This window comes from Mus musculus, chromosome 18 (genome assembly GCF_000001635.26).
Source record: "Mus musculus strain C57BL/6J chromosome 18, GRCm38.p6 C57BL/6J".
Lineage (NCBI taxonomy): Eukaryota > Metazoa > Chordata > Mammalia > Rodentia > Muridae > Mus > Mus musculus.
The window spans coordinates 60552679-60573347 of NC_000084.6; the positions used below are offsets into that span (position 1 = coordinate 60552679).

A 20669-nucleotide genomic window follows, 5' to 3' on the forward strand; every position below is an offset into this window, starting at 1 on the left:
GGGAGTCTGGTGTAGAGGAAGTGTAGCAGGAAGTGCTGTTGCTCTGGAGAAAACAGGGTGATTTTTGTGAAACATTTTGTGTGTTTTGTGAAACATTAAGGTCCATGTAAGAAGGCCGTCCTTAGTCAGGGTGTGATACCTGAAAGATGCTCTTCTTGTTCTACAGGAGAGCCAGGTCCTCTTGACTCTTACAAATCCAGTGGAGAACCTCACCCATGTGACTCTGTTGGAGTGTGACGAGGGGGACCCTGATAATATCAACAGCACTGCTAAGGTAAGGGCATTGTTCCCACAGACCCTGACATCACCTGCAGTGGCTTCACTGGATATGGCCTAAAAGAATCCGTGGTATCTCTCATTTCTACGTGTGATCTGCAGTGTCATGATTCTATATCCTAATTTTATCTTGTCCTCCAACACCCAGCCATTGCCTGTCAAACCTCACTGTTCTCACTGGGTCTCAGACAAAGACCTGTCTGACCGTCCTCTCTTCAGTCCACATCACCTCACCTGTCACGTGGGTTGCCACCAGGCCCTTCTTCCATTAGTTGCTTGGCCTGCTGATCATGCCCAGCTCTGACTTCAGGATGAAGGCCCTAACGAAGTACTTTCTGTTCTGCAGTGTGACCTTCCTCCAGATGAGCCACAGAGCGGCTGCAGCAGTGGGTGTGGACGCCTGTGCTGCTCTACTCACCAGAGCACCCCTTCCTGCCCTGTCTCCCTGATGTGCACACCCTTGCCGCTCAGTTTAACATTCCTGACGATTCATGAGATGTCGTCTCCTTTTAGTTAGGAGCAGATGTCTCTTCCACATTCCCACTATTTACTAATCTACTTAGATAAAGTATAAATAGCAGTGGCCAAATATTAAGGTGATTTTGAATGAATTCATGAATGAAATGCAGCTTTGTTTTATATTTTGCCACTTAGAGTTTGATGTGATTTTTAATTTTACATATATGTATTTATTTGTAAATGTGCACACTGTGCTCATGGAGGTTAGAGTGATTATGGTTAGATCTAAGGAACTAACTCAGACTGCTGAGTGTGATGGCCAGCACTTTGATCCACTGAGCCACCCACTAGTTAAGTTGATGGCAGTCTTAAGAGAACTGTATGTAGTGTCGTAACTCAGTGAGAGTCATAGCAAGTGTTCGTAGGAGGAAAGCTGGCAGCCCCGCTGTTGTTCAGAGACTAGCTCTGAAGCGTTTCCTAGTGGAGCCCACCCTTTCTTCTTCTGCCTTTTAATTTTGCTCACTAGCATCACCTCCAGAAAAAGATAATACATGTCCTTACATCTATTTCTTTTTAAATAACTTTAATAAGTAGGTCTAGTTGGGCTAAAAACATAAAGGTCTGGGATGTGGATGCAGCCTTGATCGGGGCCTTTTAAAAAAAAAAAGATTTATTAATATACATAAGTACACTATAGCTGTCTTCAGACACACCAGAAGAGGGCATCAGGAGGGAGGTTGTGAGCCACCATGTGGTTGCTGGGATTTGAACTCAGGACCTTTGGAAGAGCAGTCGATGCTCTTACCCACTGAGCCATCTCACCAGCCCCTGATCGGGGCCTTATTGTGCTGCTCTCCCGTCCTGTCCCATCATGTCCTGTCGCTCCACCCCCACCTCCCCCAGAACCACCACTGCCCTGCAGCTGTCCTTAGGAATATGGCTTGTGGTCTCTGGTGGACTCTGAGATAACATGGTATGGAGCAGTTGCACCATAAGAACTTAGACTGTGCTCCACAAGCATAAATAGAAATACACCTAGTGTTCAGTGTCAGAAAGACCTGTGTCTACAGAGGGAAGAAAGGAATAAATTGTTTCAAATATACCAGGAATTAATTTTTAAAATAAAATAGCAAAGGATGTATGTTCAGAAGTAACATATTAAAATAAGGAAAAAGATGCATCGCAGCCCCGTGCCCTTGACCTGGCTGAATTCCCTTCAGTAAGCTATACTAGTAACTTCTCTTGCTGCTGCAGCAAAATAACCCACACTGGCAACAACTGCCTGACAAGACCACATAAAAAAGCGTATTTTGCCTGATGCTTGGATGGTGCAGTCCACTACTGCAGGGAAGTCCTGATGCCAGGGCTCGAGTCAGTTGGACACAGAGTGATGAATGATGCTGCTCAGCTTACTTTTCCTTTCATACCCAGTCCAGGGCCTCAGTTCTTAGTATAGTGCCACATGGTTAGGGTAGGTCTGCCCACCCTACTCAGCCCCTGCAGGATCACTCGCAGTGTCCTATAGTGCCGATGCTCCCAGTGAAGGGAGTCCTCATTGACCTGTCCTTCCTCTCTGTGTTCTCATGCCCACGCTCCCCAGCAGTGTTTTAAGACCCTGTAAGGAGTATAGACGTGTGCAGATGGCACTGCTGCAGCCCAGCTCTTCTGAAGCAGGCCTCTCTTTTGCTCTTAGGTGGTGGTGCCTCCCAAAGAGCTCATCTTAGCCGGCAAGGATGCAGCAGCAGAATATGATGAGCTGGCAGAGCCCCAGGACTTCCAGGATGACCCTGAGTAAGTGATCTTTCTGTGTCCTCTGACCACAGTCAGCTGATCCGGATGGAGCCTGACCAGGAACAGCCTAAGGAAGACAGGTTATTTAGCTCCAATTTCAGAGGGAGTTCTGTTGATCATGGTAGGCGAGGCATGAAAATAGGAGGGGCTTTGCCTGTGTCTTTGACATGAGTGCACAAGGCTACAAGCATCACCTGGTGCAGAGAAAAGCTGCAAACAGCTAGACTAGAAATAGGCAGGTAACCTCTAGAGTGTCTGTTTATGTGGACTGCCTCCTCCAGCTAGACCCCACTGCCTACCAGCTCCATGGCCTTCAGAATAGCTCCACATGCTCAGGACAGAACAATGAAGATGTGGCTTGTGTGAGACGGCAGAGTCAGACCTTAAAAATGCACACTTGTGTATGTTTTCTATGCCTGGGTTTTAAAAAAAAAATGTCTTCCTTTTCTGTTTATGAAATCCTTCACTGTAAAAGGCTGAGGGGATAGCTCAACAGTTAATGTCCTCTGCTCTTCCAGAGGACCCAGGTTCAATTGCCAGCACCCAGATGTGGCCCACAACCCATCTGTATTAACTACAGTTCCAGGGAATTGAATGCCCTCTTCTGGCCTCTGCAGGCACTGGGCATGGCGATGCACATACTTATATGCAGGCAAAACACCCATACACATTAAATAAATAAAAATTTTAAAAAGAAAACCACAGGTGGATCTTTGTGAGTTTGAGGCCAACCTGATCTATATAGCAAATTCTAAGACAATCAGGGCTGTTTCACAGAGAAACCCTGTCTCAAAAAAAAAAAAAAAAAAAAAAGAAAAAGAAAGAAAAGAAAAAGGAAAAGACAGAAAACAAAGAGCAGAACAGCAAGTATAGATAGCTCAGCTGTTCCTGAGGAAGCTCCTCCCTGCTGGTCGCAGGATGGTGGTCACGGCAGAGGATCCCCACTGTGCCCCAAAACGACTGGGAGACTGTTGGTTCCGTTGACTTCTCGCCTGCCCTAATGCTGTGCTTCTCTTTCCATAGCATCGTAGCTTTCAGAAAAGCCAACAAAGTGGGCATCTTCATCAAAGTCACCCCACAGCGTGAGGAAGGGGAAGTGACCGTGTGCTTCAAGATGAAACACGATTTTAAAAACCTGGCTGCCCCCATCCGCCCAGTGGAAGAAGGTGACCAAGGCACAGAGGTCATCTGGCTCACGCAGCACGTGGAGCTGAGCTTTGGCCCTCTTCTTCCTTAAAACACAGTGACCCCACCCACAGCTGTGTCAACACAACTCTAACAGTGGAAGCCGCTGCTTCACCAGTCGTGTTTATAAAGATGTACCCATCACTACTGAATCCTGTGGAGGGGGGAACAGGCCAGGGTTGGGAGCACAGAGTAACTGCTGTTGACACCAGGAAGCCTGTGTCTCTGACACTTGCACATTGAGTAACAGCATGGCTCCATCCCAGTGAAGGAGTGGCTGTTCCTCAGAGGGGCGTTAGATTTACTCCCTAAGACATGTGCTGTGTGCCTGTCACAGTCTGACAGAGAACCTTAGGACGGTAATCCAGAGCACACCTGGTCTTCATGCCGCAGCATTGGCCTCGGTGTTGAAAGGCTTCCTGCATTCCACTAAGGATAACCCTGTAATGATAACCCTTCATAGCCTTGGCTCTCACTTTGCCACTGCTTTCCATTTGACAGAGCAGTAGGACTGTCAGTGTGTCTTTAACTTTGTGATGACAGGGCAACCTGTCACTTTCCTAAGGCACTTTGTTTCTTCCAAAAGAACACAGTATACCTGTCACTTGCTTGTCATTTTCCTCACTAGTATATGGGACTTTTAAGAATTTGAGTGGCAAGCAATTACATGTCATGAAATTCTATTTGTTTCAATATTACAATACCCAGGGGATAACGCTGCCAAGGGGAGACAGTTATGTATCTCACTATCTGCCCTTCTCTATTCTGTTTTCTGTTGGTTTGTTTTTCAGATAGGCTCGCTCCATGTAACTCTTGCTGGCCTGGAACTCAGCCTGCTAGGATTAAAGATACTTGCCACCATGCCCATGCCCTGTTCTATAAATCAAGGGATTCGCTAACGTTGGGGCTTTTAGAGCAGGGATGGGTTGTATGGGCACTTTGCTACATCACTTCTGGGATACAGAAAACATTTTAAACTAGACTTTTAGCATGATCCAAACTAATGTTCTTTCTACTGAATTGAAGGACAAATTAACTGTCAATCCCTTAAATTCAAAACTGGACACAAAGAAAAAGAACCTTTCCCTTCATGAATGTAAGACTTCTAGTTCTGTATGAAGTGAGGCCATTTTGATTGTAAGCCATAGAAGTTCAGCAAGTAGCCAGGATGCCAGCCTAACTCTAGACTTGCTGTTGTTCTCAGATACTAACATTGAGTTGCAAACCTTAATTTCTGCGACGTGTTCTGCTGCACTTTTCCTTAAAGTACTCCTAGTATGTGGCCAGCAGACCTTGGAAGAGAACGCTCCTGCTTACAAACCCTGCTTTGGTTTTCATTTTAAGTCTGCGGAGTTTTGTTTTGTATTAAGGAATGTATAGACTGTACTACAGATAGAAAATAGTCTTTGTTTGTTCTACTTAAGAGAAACCGCTTAGGAAGCTATTGAAAGACACTTTGTTCTTTAAAGATCTTAAGATCAAGCCAATTTCATGAAACAATATTCCCAGAGAGTAATATATGTACTAGAGTAAAGAAGAAAATACTGACCTAATACAACGAGAACAATAATGTCTGCCTCTTAGAAGCTGGAGCTGAAGCTTGGGTAATTGCAAGTTTCAGACTATAGAAAAAGTGATTTTCTGTAATCCCATAAAGCCTCAAGTTAATGCCTACTATGAAACCACAACTCAGTATCTTTTGGCCGGGCAGCGCATCAAAGTGCTGATGGCCTCAGTTGTGCACATATTGTGAAGCCTGGCATAGTTACCTGTCTGCCTGCCTTTTTTTTTTTTTTTTTTTTTTGTCTGCCTGCCTTTATGCAGTGACACCGATACTTATTCCCTAGGAAAACATTGAAGGACGGGGCTCTTTACTCCTGGGGAACAAACACTTGTGGGTTTGTTTTTGTTTTTTTTAAGAAGTCAAGTTAACTTACAAATACCAGCTGTTGGCTGTTTCAAGGTAAGTTTAGTGCAAGCTGGCCTTGTTTGTGTTCTTAGAAAAGGTTCAACACTTGGTGGTGATTAGGAATTGTGACTGTCACCCTTCTTGTATTAGATCAGGTGCAGGGTTCTTATTTCTAGTCAGTGTGCACCAAGACACAGAGTCAGGCATCCTTAGCACTTGAAACTACAATTTTGGATGCTTAAAGCTAAGTTACTTTGGGTTTGTGAGCTGATTCACACTCAAATTTTTCTTTTGTTCCAAATACATGTTATAGGCATACTGCCCTGAATGCCCTTGCATCGTTGTAATGAGCATCCTCCTTGGTCCCTCTGGGGGGTGAGAGGCACTCCTTGACTTATGAATAACAGGTTACTGTTTTGCCTTATTGCTTAATGTAGTGAATAAAGCAGACAAAGCTCGTGTGTCTTCTGTTTGGTTTCACAAGTACTGGTTAGCGCTGCACATCTCAGGGTCTAAGGGTTGGATGATAGTTGAGAGTCGGTGATACATGTATGCCCTTCCATTTCTCCTTTATTATTTTTATGTGGGGGAAGTAGAGGCCAGCGGCTCCTCTGGAGCTGGAGTTACAGGTGGTTCTGAGTCACCCACTGAGAACTGAACTGTCCTCTGCAAATGCTCTCAACTGCTGCGCTCTGTCTCCTGCGCCTCCCTCCACTTCTTTACATAAGTTAATAAAAGATCGACTCACCAAACTCTGCCTTGTGGTAGCGCACACCTTTAATGCCAGCACTTGCAAGGCAGAAGCAGGTGGATCTCTTGTGAGTTCGAAGCCAGCCTGGTCTACAGTCAGTTCCAGGATTCTGGAGAAGGATCCCGTCTCAAGAAGAAAGTGTAATTCACTGAAACATGGGGATATTGCTTGAACTTACATATATTTTTTTCAAATGCATTATGTTAGATGTGGACCATCTTTTATCTCTAGAACCCACGACCACCAACCAAGCAGTGTCCCCATCCACAGTGGGCTGGGCCCTCCCACGTCAGTCTCTAAGAAAATGCACTACAGGCTTACCGATAGCCCAGTGTTATGGAGGCATTTTCTCAAGGCTTTTTCCTCTCTGAAAACTAGCTAGTAATCAAGTTGACATAAAACTAGCCAACACAATTGTTTGGTTTTGCTCTTTTGAGATCTTCACACTATATAAACTGGCTGTCCTCAGACTCACAGAAATCAGTCTCATCTGCCTTTTCAGCATGCTGGAATTAAAGGTGCCACTGTGCTCAGTAGGGTTTACTGCTGTGAACAGACACCATGACCAAGGCAACTCTTCTCCACCCCCCACCCCGAGATAGGGTTTCTCTGTGTAGCCCTGGCTGTCCTAGAATTCACTCTGTAGACCAGGCTGGCCTCAAACTCAGAAATCTGGCCGTCTCTGCCTCCCAAGTGCTGGGATTAAAGGCGTGTGCCACCACTGCCCAGCCCAAGGCAACTCTTAAAAGGACATTTAATTGGGATATTGACTCAGACTCTCAGGCCCTAGCACCAACCAGTGGCCTCCCTGTCAAAGAAATTAAACCCAGTTGCCAGAGGCTGGCCCACATCCCTCCTGGTTAAGGATGCTGACAAACGGTCACTGGGCCAAAGCCTGACAATCACCATGCCTCATGCTATTGAAGGAGTACCACTACAGTTGGCCTCTACTTGCTTTTGATGCTATATATAAGCATATGGCACTAATTCCCTCATTTGTTGAAGTTATAGAAAGGTTTCTCTTAATTAAAATGATTTAACTGCAGAAGCTTCTGTCTAATGATGTAGTAATGTTTGGAGTGTCACCCCTACTCAAAAACCCAGTGGAGGGTCTGGAGAGATTGATGGTTCAGCAAGTAAGAACATGTACTGTTGCTGCCAAAGACCTAAGACTCCCAGATCCCACGCTGCATTGTTCACAACCACCTGGCTACACAGGGATCTAATGCCTCTGGCCACGCACACTCACATACATATATCCACACAGAGACACAATTAAAATTTTTTAGTAAATCTTTGAAAAAAATCAGCAAAATGGTTAACAGTTGGAGGTCAGCCTGATCTAAGAGTGAGTTCCAGGACAGCCAGGCTGCACAGAAAAATTGTGTCTCAAAAAAATGTTTTCTATAAAAAAAGTAACCAACATCCTTACCATAATGGTAGGGTAGGGTGGAAACAAGATAAAGGATGTCTAGTTAAATGTGATTTCCTGGTAATGGATCCGCTTGGAGCACAAAGTATTAGAAATGCAGACATCTGCGACTAACCGCGTTACAATCCCACCGGTTCCTTAAGATGCAAGGACGTACACGGGAGCTCCGCAAAAGCGCCATGAACCTCCGGCTTTGACGCGAGGCCACACCCCGACTCGAAGCCACGCCCCACGTCGCCCTGGGCGCGCAGATTATACGTAGCCCGGCGCTACCCCTGTGCCTGCCGGGATTGTGGCGGTCGGTCTCTCGAGTCGGAAGCCGGAGCTGTCCCGGGACTCCCGATATGGCGACTTCTCTGGGTTCCAACACCTACAACAGGCAGAACTGGGAGGACGCGGTGAGTGCACGCCGCAGGAGGACGCGGGAACAACGAAGCCGGGCGGGATGGGGAAACCTTGCCCCAGGGTGCGGTGGGGTCGGCCGGAGCCGAGCCGCGGCCTAGCTCGGTGGGGCAGCCGGAGAAGAGCGAGCCCTCGTGCGGCAGATCGGGGTCCCGGGGCCAGCGGTGTCCACCCGGCGACTCCACACTTCCAGATGCTTTCCTTTTACCTCCTGCCGGAAGTGCAGACAGCGCCCCTTCCCGAGCCGCGGCCAGAGCGGGAGCTGGGGCTCCTGCCACCCTTGCATCCTTCCCCGCCCCAGGAAAAGTGACCGAGGGAACACGGTCTTCGGGACTTGATCTTCAACCAGATTTTCCATTTTCTCCAGGACTTCCCCATTCTGTGTCAGACGTGTCTTGGAGAAAACCCTTATATACGAATGGTGAGTGCTTTCCTGTGCAGCGTGAGTTAACTGTTCCTTATATTGTGGTCCATGCAAGGTGACTGTAAAGAGTTTCTCTTAGCCGTTAAAAGAATTGATGCTCTTTTTCTAACCCAAAGCGCAGGAAAACTTTCAAAAGTACTACCCTACCCATTTCCTCTCCTAGACACTGAGCAGTGATGCTGTAAGGTAGGAGCTGTAACGGAATAGCTGATACTTGTTGAGCATCTAACCCCAAAAGTAGGTCTGTTGACAGGAGAGTGTATCTTTATGTAGCGCTACTTCCCGGCTACTAGTTAATGTATCTCTCAGCCACTGCACCTTGTGGTAGTCTCTCTAGTTTCAGGGACACACTGTCTCCTCTCCAATGGTAAAAGAGTGACAGGCAACCATGATTATAGGGTTGTATGTTGTGGTCGGCCTCAGAGATGCTGACTCTATAGTCTACGGAAACAGAATGTTGGATATATACTGTGCATCAGCACAGGAGAGCCCAGAGCAGTTACCTTCTGCGCAAACTGTAGAAAGACTTAACTATAACTATCATCCTACTCGATTTGGTGGCTGGAGACCTTGGGAATTATGGTTTTCACACCAAAAGAATTTTTTAAATTCATCCCATTAGTTAATACATATGAAAGATTTAGATGGCATATCCACATTTTGGGGTGGATTTTTGATTATTTGGGTTTGGTTTGGTTTGTTTTGTTGTTGTTTTTTTGGTTTTTGTCAAGACAGGATTTCTCTGTGTAGCCCTGGCTGTCCTGGAACTCACTTTGTAGACCAGGCTGGCCTCGAACTCAGAAATCCGCCTGCCTCCACTTCCCAAGTGCTGGGATTAAAGGCATGTGCCACCACCTCCCGGCTGCATATCCACATTCTAATGTAAAAATCATAGTTCTTATATTGACAGTAATTTGTTTTTATTTATAGACATCATTGAGTATAAAAACAGATATTCCTAAACCAGCTGTGAGTGCTGATCGCTACCTTTAATCCCAGCTTTTAGGCAAGTGGATCTCTGTGAGTTCAAGGCCATGCTGGTATGCAAAACAAGTTCTAGGCCAACCAGGGTTATATAGTAAGACCATGTCTTCTTCCTAAAGCATGTGGATACCATTCTTCCCCTCCCCCCCCCCACCACCACCCACCCATCCCCGTCTAATTCCTCCAAACCAGTGACCTAGAAAACTGTCGGGAAGAGAAGCTGCTGACCACATTTCAAGAGTAGATGCTTTAGAAAGCCATTCCAGCTTCAGGTGCTATCCTCCCCAGCCTTGGTTTTCCTGGACCAACCATCAGCTTGGTAGCCAGCCCCACCGAACACATAGCCAACCAGCCAGGTGATTGGATTGATGCTTAAACAGTTTCCTCAGAGATTAGTCAACGGGAAACGCCTTCTGGAGATCGTGAAAGCTTTCACCTGGAAAGCAGATAACCCTTGAAGTAGCCGCCTCCCAGAACACAGTTTTTTTCATTCTTATTAATTTTTTTAGGCTAGCGTACAAAGTGATGGATTTCATCTTGGCATTTTTCGTATGTACGTACTTTGTTTTCAATTCTTCCTCTTTCACTGCCCTCCCCCTTTTCTGTCCCTTTCTGCCTCGTTTTCTTAGTTCCCCCAGTTTACCCTTCTTTCTAACAATACCTGTTCTGTTATCCCCACATACAAACTCTTTCTTCCCTTTCAGGGCCCCTTTTCCTGGCTCATGATCAACACACACAAGCACAATTTGAAATCTCCACATATAAGAGAAAATATATGGATTTCCACTAGAAATGTTAGTTCTTGAAAGTTAGAAGTAGATCTAAGAGTTATAGCTCTGGGAAGACACTTGGTATTAGATCCATCTACTCTTAAGAGAATGTGACCTTGTCGGAATATATCTGTCTTAATTTTATTTCCCTTGCTGTGGTAAAATACCCTGACAAAAACAACTTAGGAGAATGGGGTTTTATTTGGCTTACAGTTCACGGATACAGTCTGTCGTTGTGGGACAGTCAGGACAACAGGAACTTGAAGTAGCTGATTACATCACAGCCAAGTCAGGAGCAGAGAGTGAATGCATGTGTGCTTGCTAGTGCTGAGCCCCTTCTTCACGTACAAGGTCCAGGGTCCAAACTTGGGGAGGTGCGGCCCGTGATCAGGCCGCGATAAACCCACACACACATTCATGCAGCCTCATGTAGTTTAGGCAGCCTGTCATGGAGTCTCTTCCCAGGTGATTCTAGGTTATGTCAAGGTGACAGTTGGATCTGACCATCACCGCATCCCTTACCGTAGCCCCAAAAAAAGATGACGTAGATTTGGTTTTATTATCTTTACAATTTCAGGGATCTCCAGACACACACCATAGTTTGTACTTGGAGGTGGTAGGGGAAACAGATACCTGAGTTGGCTTTGCTTGTCTGGCTGTGTGCTTGTTTTCTGTGCCATAATTCCAGTTCTTTTCTATTTCAGACCAAAGAAAAATATGGAAAAGAATGCAAAGTAAGTATGTCTATTAACTTTCATTTTCTTTATCCCCTTTCTTCTTTATTCTATCAAACTGGCATTGTGCTTGCTGAGTTTTGAGGCCCTCTATTCAAAGTCCATGCTCACGGCTTTCATGTACGGTTGATCTAGTCAGTAGCTGACAAGGAGTGTGGAGGGTAAGAGAGTGACCATTCTAGTGTAAGCTCATAAACAGGCGTCTGTGTGCACCGCACACCGGGAGTTTGTGTGCCGGGTGTTTCAGCTGAGGAGGAGGACTGTGGCTGCCACAGTATTCTGGAAGATGGTTCCTGCTTCACTTGCCTTGATCCCTACCAGAAAGACAAAGAGTCAGATTTCTAGTGAGGTTTACATTAAAAAATGTAAGGTGGGAAGCTTTGACTCTGAATGTTTATTTCTATGCTGTTCTAGCTTTTTAACGTCTAGAAAAAAGAAAGGAAATGGGATAGGGTCAACTGGCTTGTGGATTAGCTGTTTGCTAAGGCCAGCTCTCCATACTTACTCAATCTGAATTGAGTCCAGGCTAGAACATTTAAGATTCTGTGTCTCTTGCTGTGTGTTCAGATCTGTGCCAGGCCATTCACAGTGTTTCGCTGGTGCCCTGGGGTCCGCATGCGCTTCAAGAAGACTGAAGTGTGCCAAACCTGCAGTAAATTGAAGAATGTTTGTCAGACCTGCCTGTTAGACCTTGAATATGGTATGTTTGCCACACTCACTAGATCTTCAAGTGTATAGGGGCCCAACAGGCCAGCCCCTTGCCTCCCACTTCTCTGGTTTCCATCCCACACTAGAATGTCTACTGTGGCCTGCTTTTCCCAGGAAACATATCCTAACTAGGCTGCTCTAAAGACCTCCTGAGCAGTAGTAGGAACGTCAGGAGCAATTGGGAAGAAATCAGAACTGGCCTACCCGCCATCTCTGTGCCAGCTGGAATAAAAGGCATTGCTCCTTTGATACTGTTGGTTTGTTTGTTTTGCCTGGATCCCTTTGATCTAAAACTTTCCACAGTCCCGAACAAGTTCCTGGGCTAAGTATGCTACGAGCTGTTAGGACCAGGTATTGCTTCTCTTTCAAAACACTTGCTTCTAGGATTGTTTTTAATTTTATGTAAATGAGGTTTTCGTTTCAGAAAAAGTTACCTACCAATGGGGGTAAGGGGGGCGTTGTGGCTGCATATTGTTTTATATTATTCATATGTTTGTTTGGAGCATTTAGGCCTGGAGTACAGTGTTACTAAACATAACTGGCCATCCATAGGAACTTCAAGACCAATATAACAATAAACCATTGTGTTCTATATGTATATATTAAGTATATTGTGTTAAAAGCTAGATACTCTGTTAGCTTACTTTGGCCCTAAAGTATATTCTTTGAAACAATTTTCTAAACAAATTCTATGTCAGCACAGGAATTTGGACAGTTTCTTAGGGTACTCTCTATAGCAGTTATTAGCCCAATGGTGCTAAATAGATTTAAAACATTGTAAACTATCACCAAGTAGGTTGATTATCTGATTTTAAAGATTTATTTTTGTCTTTCATTGTGTGTATGTGGGGGTGGGGTACACATGTGAATATAGGGCAGAGTCTAGAAAAAAGGCTGTCAGCTCCCCTGGAGCTGGAACGACAGTGAGCTACCCTGCATGGCTGTGGGGAACTGCACTCTGGTCCTCTGCAGACCAGCATGTGCTCTTAATCCCTGGGGCATCGCTTAAAGCTCCCACCAACCAGGGCTGAGAAGGGAAGGGTGATGTAGTTTATATACACATCGAATATGAATATGTTACCAAGTTTTTAATTCCCCAATTTCTTTGTACCAGGCCTACCCATCCAGGTTCGTGATGCAGGATTATCATTTAAAGATGACATGCCTAAGTCAGATGTCAATAAAGAATATTACACCCAAAATATGGAAAGAGAAGTATGTTTTTTATTTTCATTAAAATCTAATTATATCACTTCCTCTCTCCAGCCCCTCCTGTGTCTTCTCCCTTCAACCTCTCCCATGCCCCCCTAGTAAAAGATGGCCTCTTTTTCTTTGATTATTAGTGTGCTGTATGTGTGCGCATGCGCGCACGCACATACACACACGCACATACACGCACAATTGCTTGCTCACCACCTGCTGGGTTCATTTAATGCGGCTTATCTGTATATGATTTCAAAGCTGACCACTATGTACTGACTAACCAGTTAGGGTGCTCATCTCCAGAGAGACTAATTCTCAACAGTCATTAGTTGCCTGTACTTCTTTGACTAAGGTTGGGACTCGTAACATTTCCCCTTTTTGAATTAGTGTATCTATAGTTCGTGTCTTTGTTTTGACAGCTATATTGTTGAGATATCATGGGTGTAGCTTCCCTGTCATTTCTGTGAAACAATCTCACACCAGACATCCTGGTCCTCTGGCTACCGTCTTAATGCCATTGTTTATCTGGGGAAATAGATTGTGTACACGTGCTGCTGGGAATTGAATCCAGGCCTTGTGATGTAGTTTTGTATTTGATAAAAATTCTAATGAATTGACAGCCTATAAAGTTGTCTTCTTCGTGCAGATTTCTAACTCTGATGGAACACGACCAGTTGGGATGCTAGGAAAAGCAACATCCACCAGTGACATGCTCCTCAAGTTGGCCCGGACCACACCCTACTACAAAAGGAATCGGCCCCACATTTGTTCCTTTTGGGTGAAAGGAGAGTGTAAGAGAGGAGAGGAGTGCCCATACAGGTAAGAGCTGAGCCTCACTTTCAGACTCCTGAGTAGTGGGGGAGACTCTAGCTTAAATTCATACTTTAACACTACAGCTCTTATGGCCTGTTTGCATGTAGAGCATCTCTTGTCATAAAACTTACATTATAAGAACCTGGCTAAATTATACTTTTTACTTAAAACTAAGCCTTGAGGAAATAAATTGCTATGTTATATAATGTACATACTGACTGTTTCTAAGTTAATAAGTTCTACGTTACTATGGTAATTTGGTGTCCATTTAAATGGTGTGAACAGCAAAGTATAGCTGAGGTCAAAACAAGACCACCTGAAGGCTACTTGCGTTTCAACCAAGACTGCCAAGCATCAGAGTAAGGGGTTTAGCTAATGATTTGTTAACTGTAAAACCACCCCCTAAATATATGCCCTTCTTCTGAGGTGAAGTCCGTAGCTTTAGTCAGATTCTATTAGAGCAGTTTAAGTGGGTTACTTAGAGCATCAGGAAGACTCGGTGGTTAAGAGCACTGACTGCTCTTCCGAAGGTCCTGAGTTCAAATTCCAGCAACCACATGGTGGCTCACAACCATCCGAAATGAGATCTGATGCCCTCTTCTGTAGTAAGTACACTGTACCCAGAAGAGGTACAGCTACAGTGTACTTACGTATAATAAATAAATCTTTTTTTTTTAAAGTTATATATGATATAGTACTCCCTTGGTATTTGCTGTTGTTTAGTAACAGTATTTTTGTACAGATATTTTGTAATTTGAAAGGCATTTGAGGGATTCTTGCCATGTAGCTACTTTAGAGTGATAAATTTCCCCTTGTTTCACCTTGATGCACTTCCCACTTGCGAACCTTAGACATGAGAAGCCTACCGACCCAGACGACCCTCTTGCTGATCAGAATATCAAAGACCGGTACTATGGAATCAACGACCCCGTGGCTGACAAGCTTCTAAAGCGGGCCTCGACCATGCCCCGCCTGGACCCACCGGAGGATAAGACCATTACCACCCTGTACGTCGGCGGTCTGGGAGACACCATCACCGAAACAGATCTCAGGTTTGTGGACAGCATTTCAGAACTCTTTTTGCTTTTAACTGCCTTTGAATAAATCGTTTGCAAAAGCATCACTAAACATGATATATCTATTTCTCTACCCAGTCTGCCACTGAGATGAATCCTGATTCAAAGTTTTATAAAATTCTTCTCTATGATGCCAGAGTAGTTGTGTTTGTCAAGAGTGCTTTTTCTTCTTTACATCAAAAAATAATAGAGGTACCTAGACGCCCATGTGGATTTCTTTTTTTAATTACTATTTATGTGTGTGATCTAAGTATAGGCTTGTGCAAGTGGCTTCAAGAACCCAAAGAGCTGTAGAGCTTGCGGGTGCTTGTGAGCCGCTGGGAATGGAGATCAAGCTCAAATCCTTTCCAAGAGCAGTGTGCGCTCTTAACCTCTGAGCCAACTCTCTCTTTGGTTGGGGGGGTGGGGGGTGGGGAGTGTGGTTCTAGACAGGGTTTCTCTCTGTAGCCCTAGCTGGGCTGTTTTAGAACTCACTCTGTAAACCAGGCTGAAACTCCCAGAGATTCCCCTGCCTGTCTGCCAAGTGCTGGGATTAAGGGTGTTGTGCCATCACTGCCAGGCAAAGGATGGCACACAGATACACCGGGTATTGTGGAGGGCAGGGAGCCCTGGGACTATAAAAGTCTTCGCTTTAAACTGTTGCTTTTTAGCAGAGATTCCGATTTAATTTGTATTTCTGGCTACACTGTGCTTGACTAGATGAGGGGTCTCTTCCAGGGAGAGGAGGTGACGTGACTCTTTCCTTGGCAGCCTTTCTCTTTGAGCTAGCAAGCTCCATGGGCCAGCTAGCTCTTGTAAAAGGCTAGAGAAAATACTTTGGGTCTAGTTGAGCATATGTGATATCTTCTGAGCTATTACTCCCATTCTTGTTTTTGTTCTGTGACATGTGGTTTCCTACAGCTCAGGCTAGCGTGGAAAACCCCGAGACCTTAAACTCTTGCCTCCTGCCCCTTCCTGCTACTGGAATTATAGGCATGAGCCACCAGGTCTGCTTGGTTTGGTTTGCTTGTGATGCATTCGTTGACTTACTGTTTGTTTTGGTTATTTTGAGACAGGGTCTTGTCATGTGGCTTAGACTTCCTGAAGCTCAGGATCCCCCCTCTCTCTGGTACTCAGATCTGTGCGTGGGCCACCACACCTGGCTGTTTTCTTCATCTTCCACTTTCTTTCTTCTTTCAGGTTTAAGCTTTTTACATTTCATTCAACATTTTGTATTTATTTTTCCAGTGCTAGGACTTGAACTGAGGACACACATGTTAGACCCATGTGCTCTGCCACGAGCCACTCAGATTTCAACCCTTAAACATTGTTCTTGGGTAGGCATGATAGTATTTGCTTGAAATCCCAGCTAAGATCACTTGAGCCCATGAATTCCAAGCTGACATGTATAACATAGGAAGGCTTAATCTCAGATGAAAATAGCCTTGGCTCACGGAACATAACAGCTGTAGTTTGCCAGTGCCTTGCACTGGGGGTAAGAAATTATAGCTCGAAAGGAACCAATGAAACACCCTCCCCGCCTCCCCAAGAAAAATCCCAAGATACCCGAGAACTCTTGCCTGATTTTTCTCTCATCTCCAACAAGTAGCACCTGCAGTGGGGCAGGTATGAGGCGTACAGACAAGGACACGTGTCTCCGTGGGGCTCACCTGTCTAGTGACTCAACAATTCCACAGCCCATTTCCGTTTCCGTTTCCATTTGGAAACATTTGGAAAGCATCTGGGTTACTGACCTGTTTTCCTTGGCCTGTGTTTCTTCAGAAATCATTTCTACCAGTTTGGAGAGATCCGCACCATCACTGTTGTGCAGAGGCAGCAGTGTGCCTTCATCCAGTTCGCCACCAGGCAGGCTGCCGAGGTAGCCGCTGAGAAGTCCTTTAACAAGCTGATCGTGAATGGCCGGAGGCTCAATGTCAAGTGGGGAAGGTGTGGACAAGTTTCTTCTAAACTGTTTTCATCTGGGATTGAAAGCTTTGTTTACATAGGTCTGGTGGGGCCTTTACAAATCTTTAGGTCCTTTTCTAGTATTTTTTAAATGACTTTATTTATGTGATTGGGTGTTTTGCTTACATGCACGTTTGTGCACCATTTGTGTGCCTGGTGCCAGAAAAGGGAGTTGAATCCCCTGGGACTGGGGTTACAGATGGCTATGAGCCACCATGTGGGTGCTGGGAATTGAACCAGTGTCCTCTGAAAGGACACCCAATGCTCTTAACCTCTGAGCTATCCTGCAGCCCCTTCTTTAGCATTTCTTAGCAGCTGGAAGTTCTTCCTTTAAAAATGTATTCAAGGTCTTGCTCTACCAACCGGCTCCTTTGGAGTTCTACATTTTTTACCAGCCATTAGGTAAGCATAATGCAAGGTTACCAAGGTCGACATTGGGGGTTTACAGTTGAGGTAGACCTAACGCTCACCTCAGAGACTGAGGACTGGGGAGCAGGGGAGGGGGTGAAGCAGAAGAATATCTGTTTTAAGTTTAAGTTTGAAATTGACGGCCTAAGGAACAAAATGCAGTCTTTTTTTTTCTTTTTTGCTTTATTTTGGGGAGGTGTGTTTTGTTTTGTCTAGTGTTTGGAGACAGAGTTTCTCTGTGTAGTCTTGGCTGCAGTCCTGCAACTCATTCTGTAGACCAGCCTGGTCTTGAACTCACAGAGATGCCCCTGCCTCTACCTCCCAGGGTACTGGGATTAAAGACTTGCACCACCACCTCCCGACAAAAAAAAAAAGCCGTAAACTTCAAAGGGGACTGACTCGTCTCCATGTTGAAACAGGAGCGGGCTGCGAGCAGCTCCCTTCCCGGATGCTTTCTGTGTGCTGAGCGCTTGCTGCTCACGAGGGCTGTCTTCTCTGCCGGGACAGTGGTGCTGCTTTGGGTTGTTTTCTGCTTCACTTTTGTTTTGAGATGGGGTCTCTGTCGTCCTGGAGCTCACAGAGATCTGTCTGCCTCTGCCTCCCGAGTGGTGGGATTGAAGACATGCACCGCCAAGTCCGGCCAACTTCTACCTTCAAAGATCTTCACTCTTGGCTACTTTATACTTTGATACATGTGGGAGAAGAATGTTTGCTAAAAGGGGAAGGATGGAACTCCATTTTACTGGAGATTGCACAGTGTTGATAGCCTGTGTGTGTGTGTTTGTGTGTGTGTGTATAGATATATATAGATAAAGATATCTATATATCTCCAGATCCCAAGCAGCCAGAGGCAAAGAAAAAGAGAAGGATGGAACCACAGACTCTGGGATCAAGCTAGAACCTGTGCCAGGACTGCCTGGAGGTGAGTTGATGTCAGAAACTCATCCAGTGGGATTTCTCTGTTAGATACCAGGCTTGCCTCTAGCCTGTGTGGCAAGCCCAAGATGCCCGCAGTAGAAACATGGCACTGATTGTCTTCCCTTCCTTCCCAGCTCTGCCTCCACCTCCTGCAGCAGAAGAGGAGGCGTCTGCCAACTACTTCAACCTGCCCCCAAGTGGTCCTCCAGCAGTGGTGAACATTGCCCTGCCCCCACCCCCTGGGATCGCCCCACCGCCACCCCCAGGTAACTGCCTTCCTCCTGGTGCTGAGAAGCCCTTGTGAAAGTCCTGCCCCTCAGGCTATCTGCTACCAGTGTGTTCTTTGTCAGTTCATCCTATGATGAGCCGTTACCGTCCACAGCAAGGATGGCCATCAGTAAACAGTACTTTCACTAGGTAACCTACAAATAGACTGTCACGTGATGGACATGGAGTTGGTTATGGGCTTGAGTTACTCTTTGGCTTATGTACTTTATCATGTCAGTGGCCACCAACAAACAGCTCAGGCAATAGCACCCTGTGTGAATGTCCATGACAGTGTGAACACTGTAGGAAACAGTGGGGGGCTAGTGTTCTGTGATAGTGAGCCTGTGTCTATGAGGAAAGTCTTTCCATTCTGGAGTCAAGCATAGAGAAAGGGTCTTGACATCGGCCTGGTTTCTTTCTAGTCTCCCCCATCCTGACTGATTTCTATCTGGTAGAATTTGCCATGTTTGATAAGTAGCAGACAGTCGGCTGACATACTAACAGGTGCATGAGTGTGGAGGTTTTGGATCGAGGGAAAGACAAGGAATGAAGGCAGATAGTCCTCAGCAAGTCTTGTACACTGACATTTACTTAACACTGTATCAGCCTTGATTTATGTGTGGGTGGTTGTGAGAGGTTTGGAAGGTTGTCAAGGAAACTGGAAGCCTAATTTGTTCTCTTCCACATCAGGTTTTGGACCACACATGTTCCACCCCATGGGACCACCCCCTCCTTTCATGAGGGCTCCAGGACCAATCCACTACCCTTCTCAGGACCCTCAGAGAATGGGTGCTCATGCAGGAAAACACAGCAGCCCCTAGCACAACATTGCCACTCAGGGGCTCTGAGGAAGAAAGGGCGCTCTAAAGTCCCAGTAAATGAATCCTGGGATAAGTACCATTTCCCTTGCTTTGTAGTTTCCATGGTAGCTGAATGTGTTCAGATGTGGGCAGAGAGCACAGCTATGCTTCCCCACATGTCTTCAGAGGATCGGCGGGCCTAAAACAAGCTGTCATGAACATAGCTGCTTACCACTATAGCAGTACTAAGAGCCTTATGTCTGATCCCTTCCCACTCTGTGGGGAACACGCACATGGGTGAACTGGAGTGACCAATGGAGTCCCCATCAGTGTGTTCATTTTGTATCTTTTTGGGCGGGAGGCAAAAGTTGACCTGCGGTTTAAAAAAAGTATTTTGACCATTTTTATGTCTATTTGGTATTTTCTTTTATATCATCTAAAAAAAATTTAGTACTAATCATTGTAGTGGCATAAAAGTGATTTAACTAATTTGAAGTCATACCCTCAGAGAGGGTACCTAAGATGATATGCTTTTAAGGAACTTCCTGTGAAATACTTTGACAAACTGAAAAGAAGAGCCTTAGAGTCCATTTGACTGGGAGACTGTCTGCCTGCCTGCAGCTGGGACTGGAGCATCCACATCACCTGTGTCTGCAGTGGCTCACTCGCTGCCTCTGGGCAGGAGACTGTTCAGTCTTAGAAAGTTTGGATTTAACTGAATTGTAGATGGTAAGGGAAATTTGATGTTGTATTGTATTTTTTGTTTTTAATTAAAACGGGTCAATTTTCCAAATGTTGCTGGACTTATGTTTCTTTTTACCCTTTGGTATTAAATGTGAAATAAGTAAAAGCATATTATATAAATGGGAATTTTTTTCAATTTTTTAAGACTGGATTATTTTTTGTTGAGTAGGGGTGGCTATGCAATTTGAGGTAAAATCTTCATATATAGCTTGTTAGTCTTTTTTTTTATAAGCCCTTGAATACTGGCATTCTAAATCTTTCCATGATGGTAAAAATACCCATTGACTACCAAGAAGTTGATAGTATGGTTGAAATAAGAACAGACAGGAAGCTGATGGTGGTAACCCACACCTTTAATCTCAGCACTTGGGAGGTAGAAACTGGTGGGTCTCTGAGTTTGGAGCCAACCAGAGCTACATATCGAGACCCTGTCTTTAAAAGAGAGAGAGAGAGAGAACAGCATTTATGCATTCATAGAGCCTCATCTGTGGCTTTGGTTAGTTGGTAATGTGAACTATTCTTACACAAACCATTGTAAATGAAACAGTGAAAGCTAAAGTAGATTTGATGCCATTTTTATCTAAAATCTGTACTTCAGAGCTCACGTGTGTGTAACTTGGAAAACAATTAGACAGCCGCCTCTTTTTCAGCCACCCAAGTCCGCAGTCAAT

General features: G+C 45.1%; 2 protein-coding genes and 1 long non-coding RNA gene across 4 annotated transcripts in view; 2 read left to right on the top strand and 1 right to left on the bottom strand.

The window, feature by feature from the left end:
• Positions 1–6088, top strand: part of Dctn4 (dynactin 4) — a 32613-nt gene extending 26525 nt beyond the window's left edge. For both annotated transcript variants that reach the window (NM_001357462.1, NM_026302.4), the window contains 3 exons: positions 167–274; positions 2429–2526; positions 3550–6088. In NM_001357462.1, the coding sequence (NP_001344391.1) occupies positions 167–274; positions 2429–2526; positions 3550–3763 (420 nt within the window). In that variant the 3' untranslated portion in view covers positions 3764–6088. The remainder of the gene's footprint in view (positions 1–166; positions 275–2428; positions 2527–3549) is intronic.
• Positions 5494–8063, bottom strand: Gm52358. The gene is made up of 2 exons (XR_003952665.1): positions 7804–8063; positions 5494–6519 (listed from the first exon to the last, which is right to left on the bottom strand). It is a non-coding gene; the product is annotated as a predicted gene, 52358 (long non-coding RNA).
• Positions 8064–8107: 44 nt separating this feature from the next.
• On the top strand, positions 8108–20051 carry Rbm22 (RNA binding motif protein 22). Its single transcript, NM_025776.2, has 11 exons — positions 8108–8201; positions 8573–8626; positions 11088–11117; positions 11685–11817; positions 12940–13040; positions 13675–13847; positions 14693–14893; positions 16679–16843; positions 18103–18191; positions 18322–18453; positions 19145–20051. Exons 1-11 carry the CDS (start codon positions 8148–8150, stop codon positions 19273–19275), a joined length of 1263 nt encoding a protein of 420 aa, NP_080052.1. The 5' UTR covers positions 8108–8147; the 3' UTR covers positions 19276–20051.
• The last annotated feature ends 618 nt before the right edge of the window (positions 20052–20669 follow it).

Coding starts and splice junctions, on each gene's coding strand:
- Rbm22 (NM_025776.2), top strand. CDS start 8,148: ATGGCGACTTCTCTGGGTTCCAACACCTACAACAGGCAGAACTGGGAG. Junction 11,818..12,939: donor CCTGTTAGACCTTGAATATG/GTATGTTTGCCA, acceptor TCTTTGTACCAG/GCCTACCCATCCAGGTTCGT. Junction 18,454..19,144: donor CGCCCCACCGCCACCCCCAG/GTAACTGCCTTC, acceptor CTTCCACATCAG/GTTTTGGACCACACATGTTC.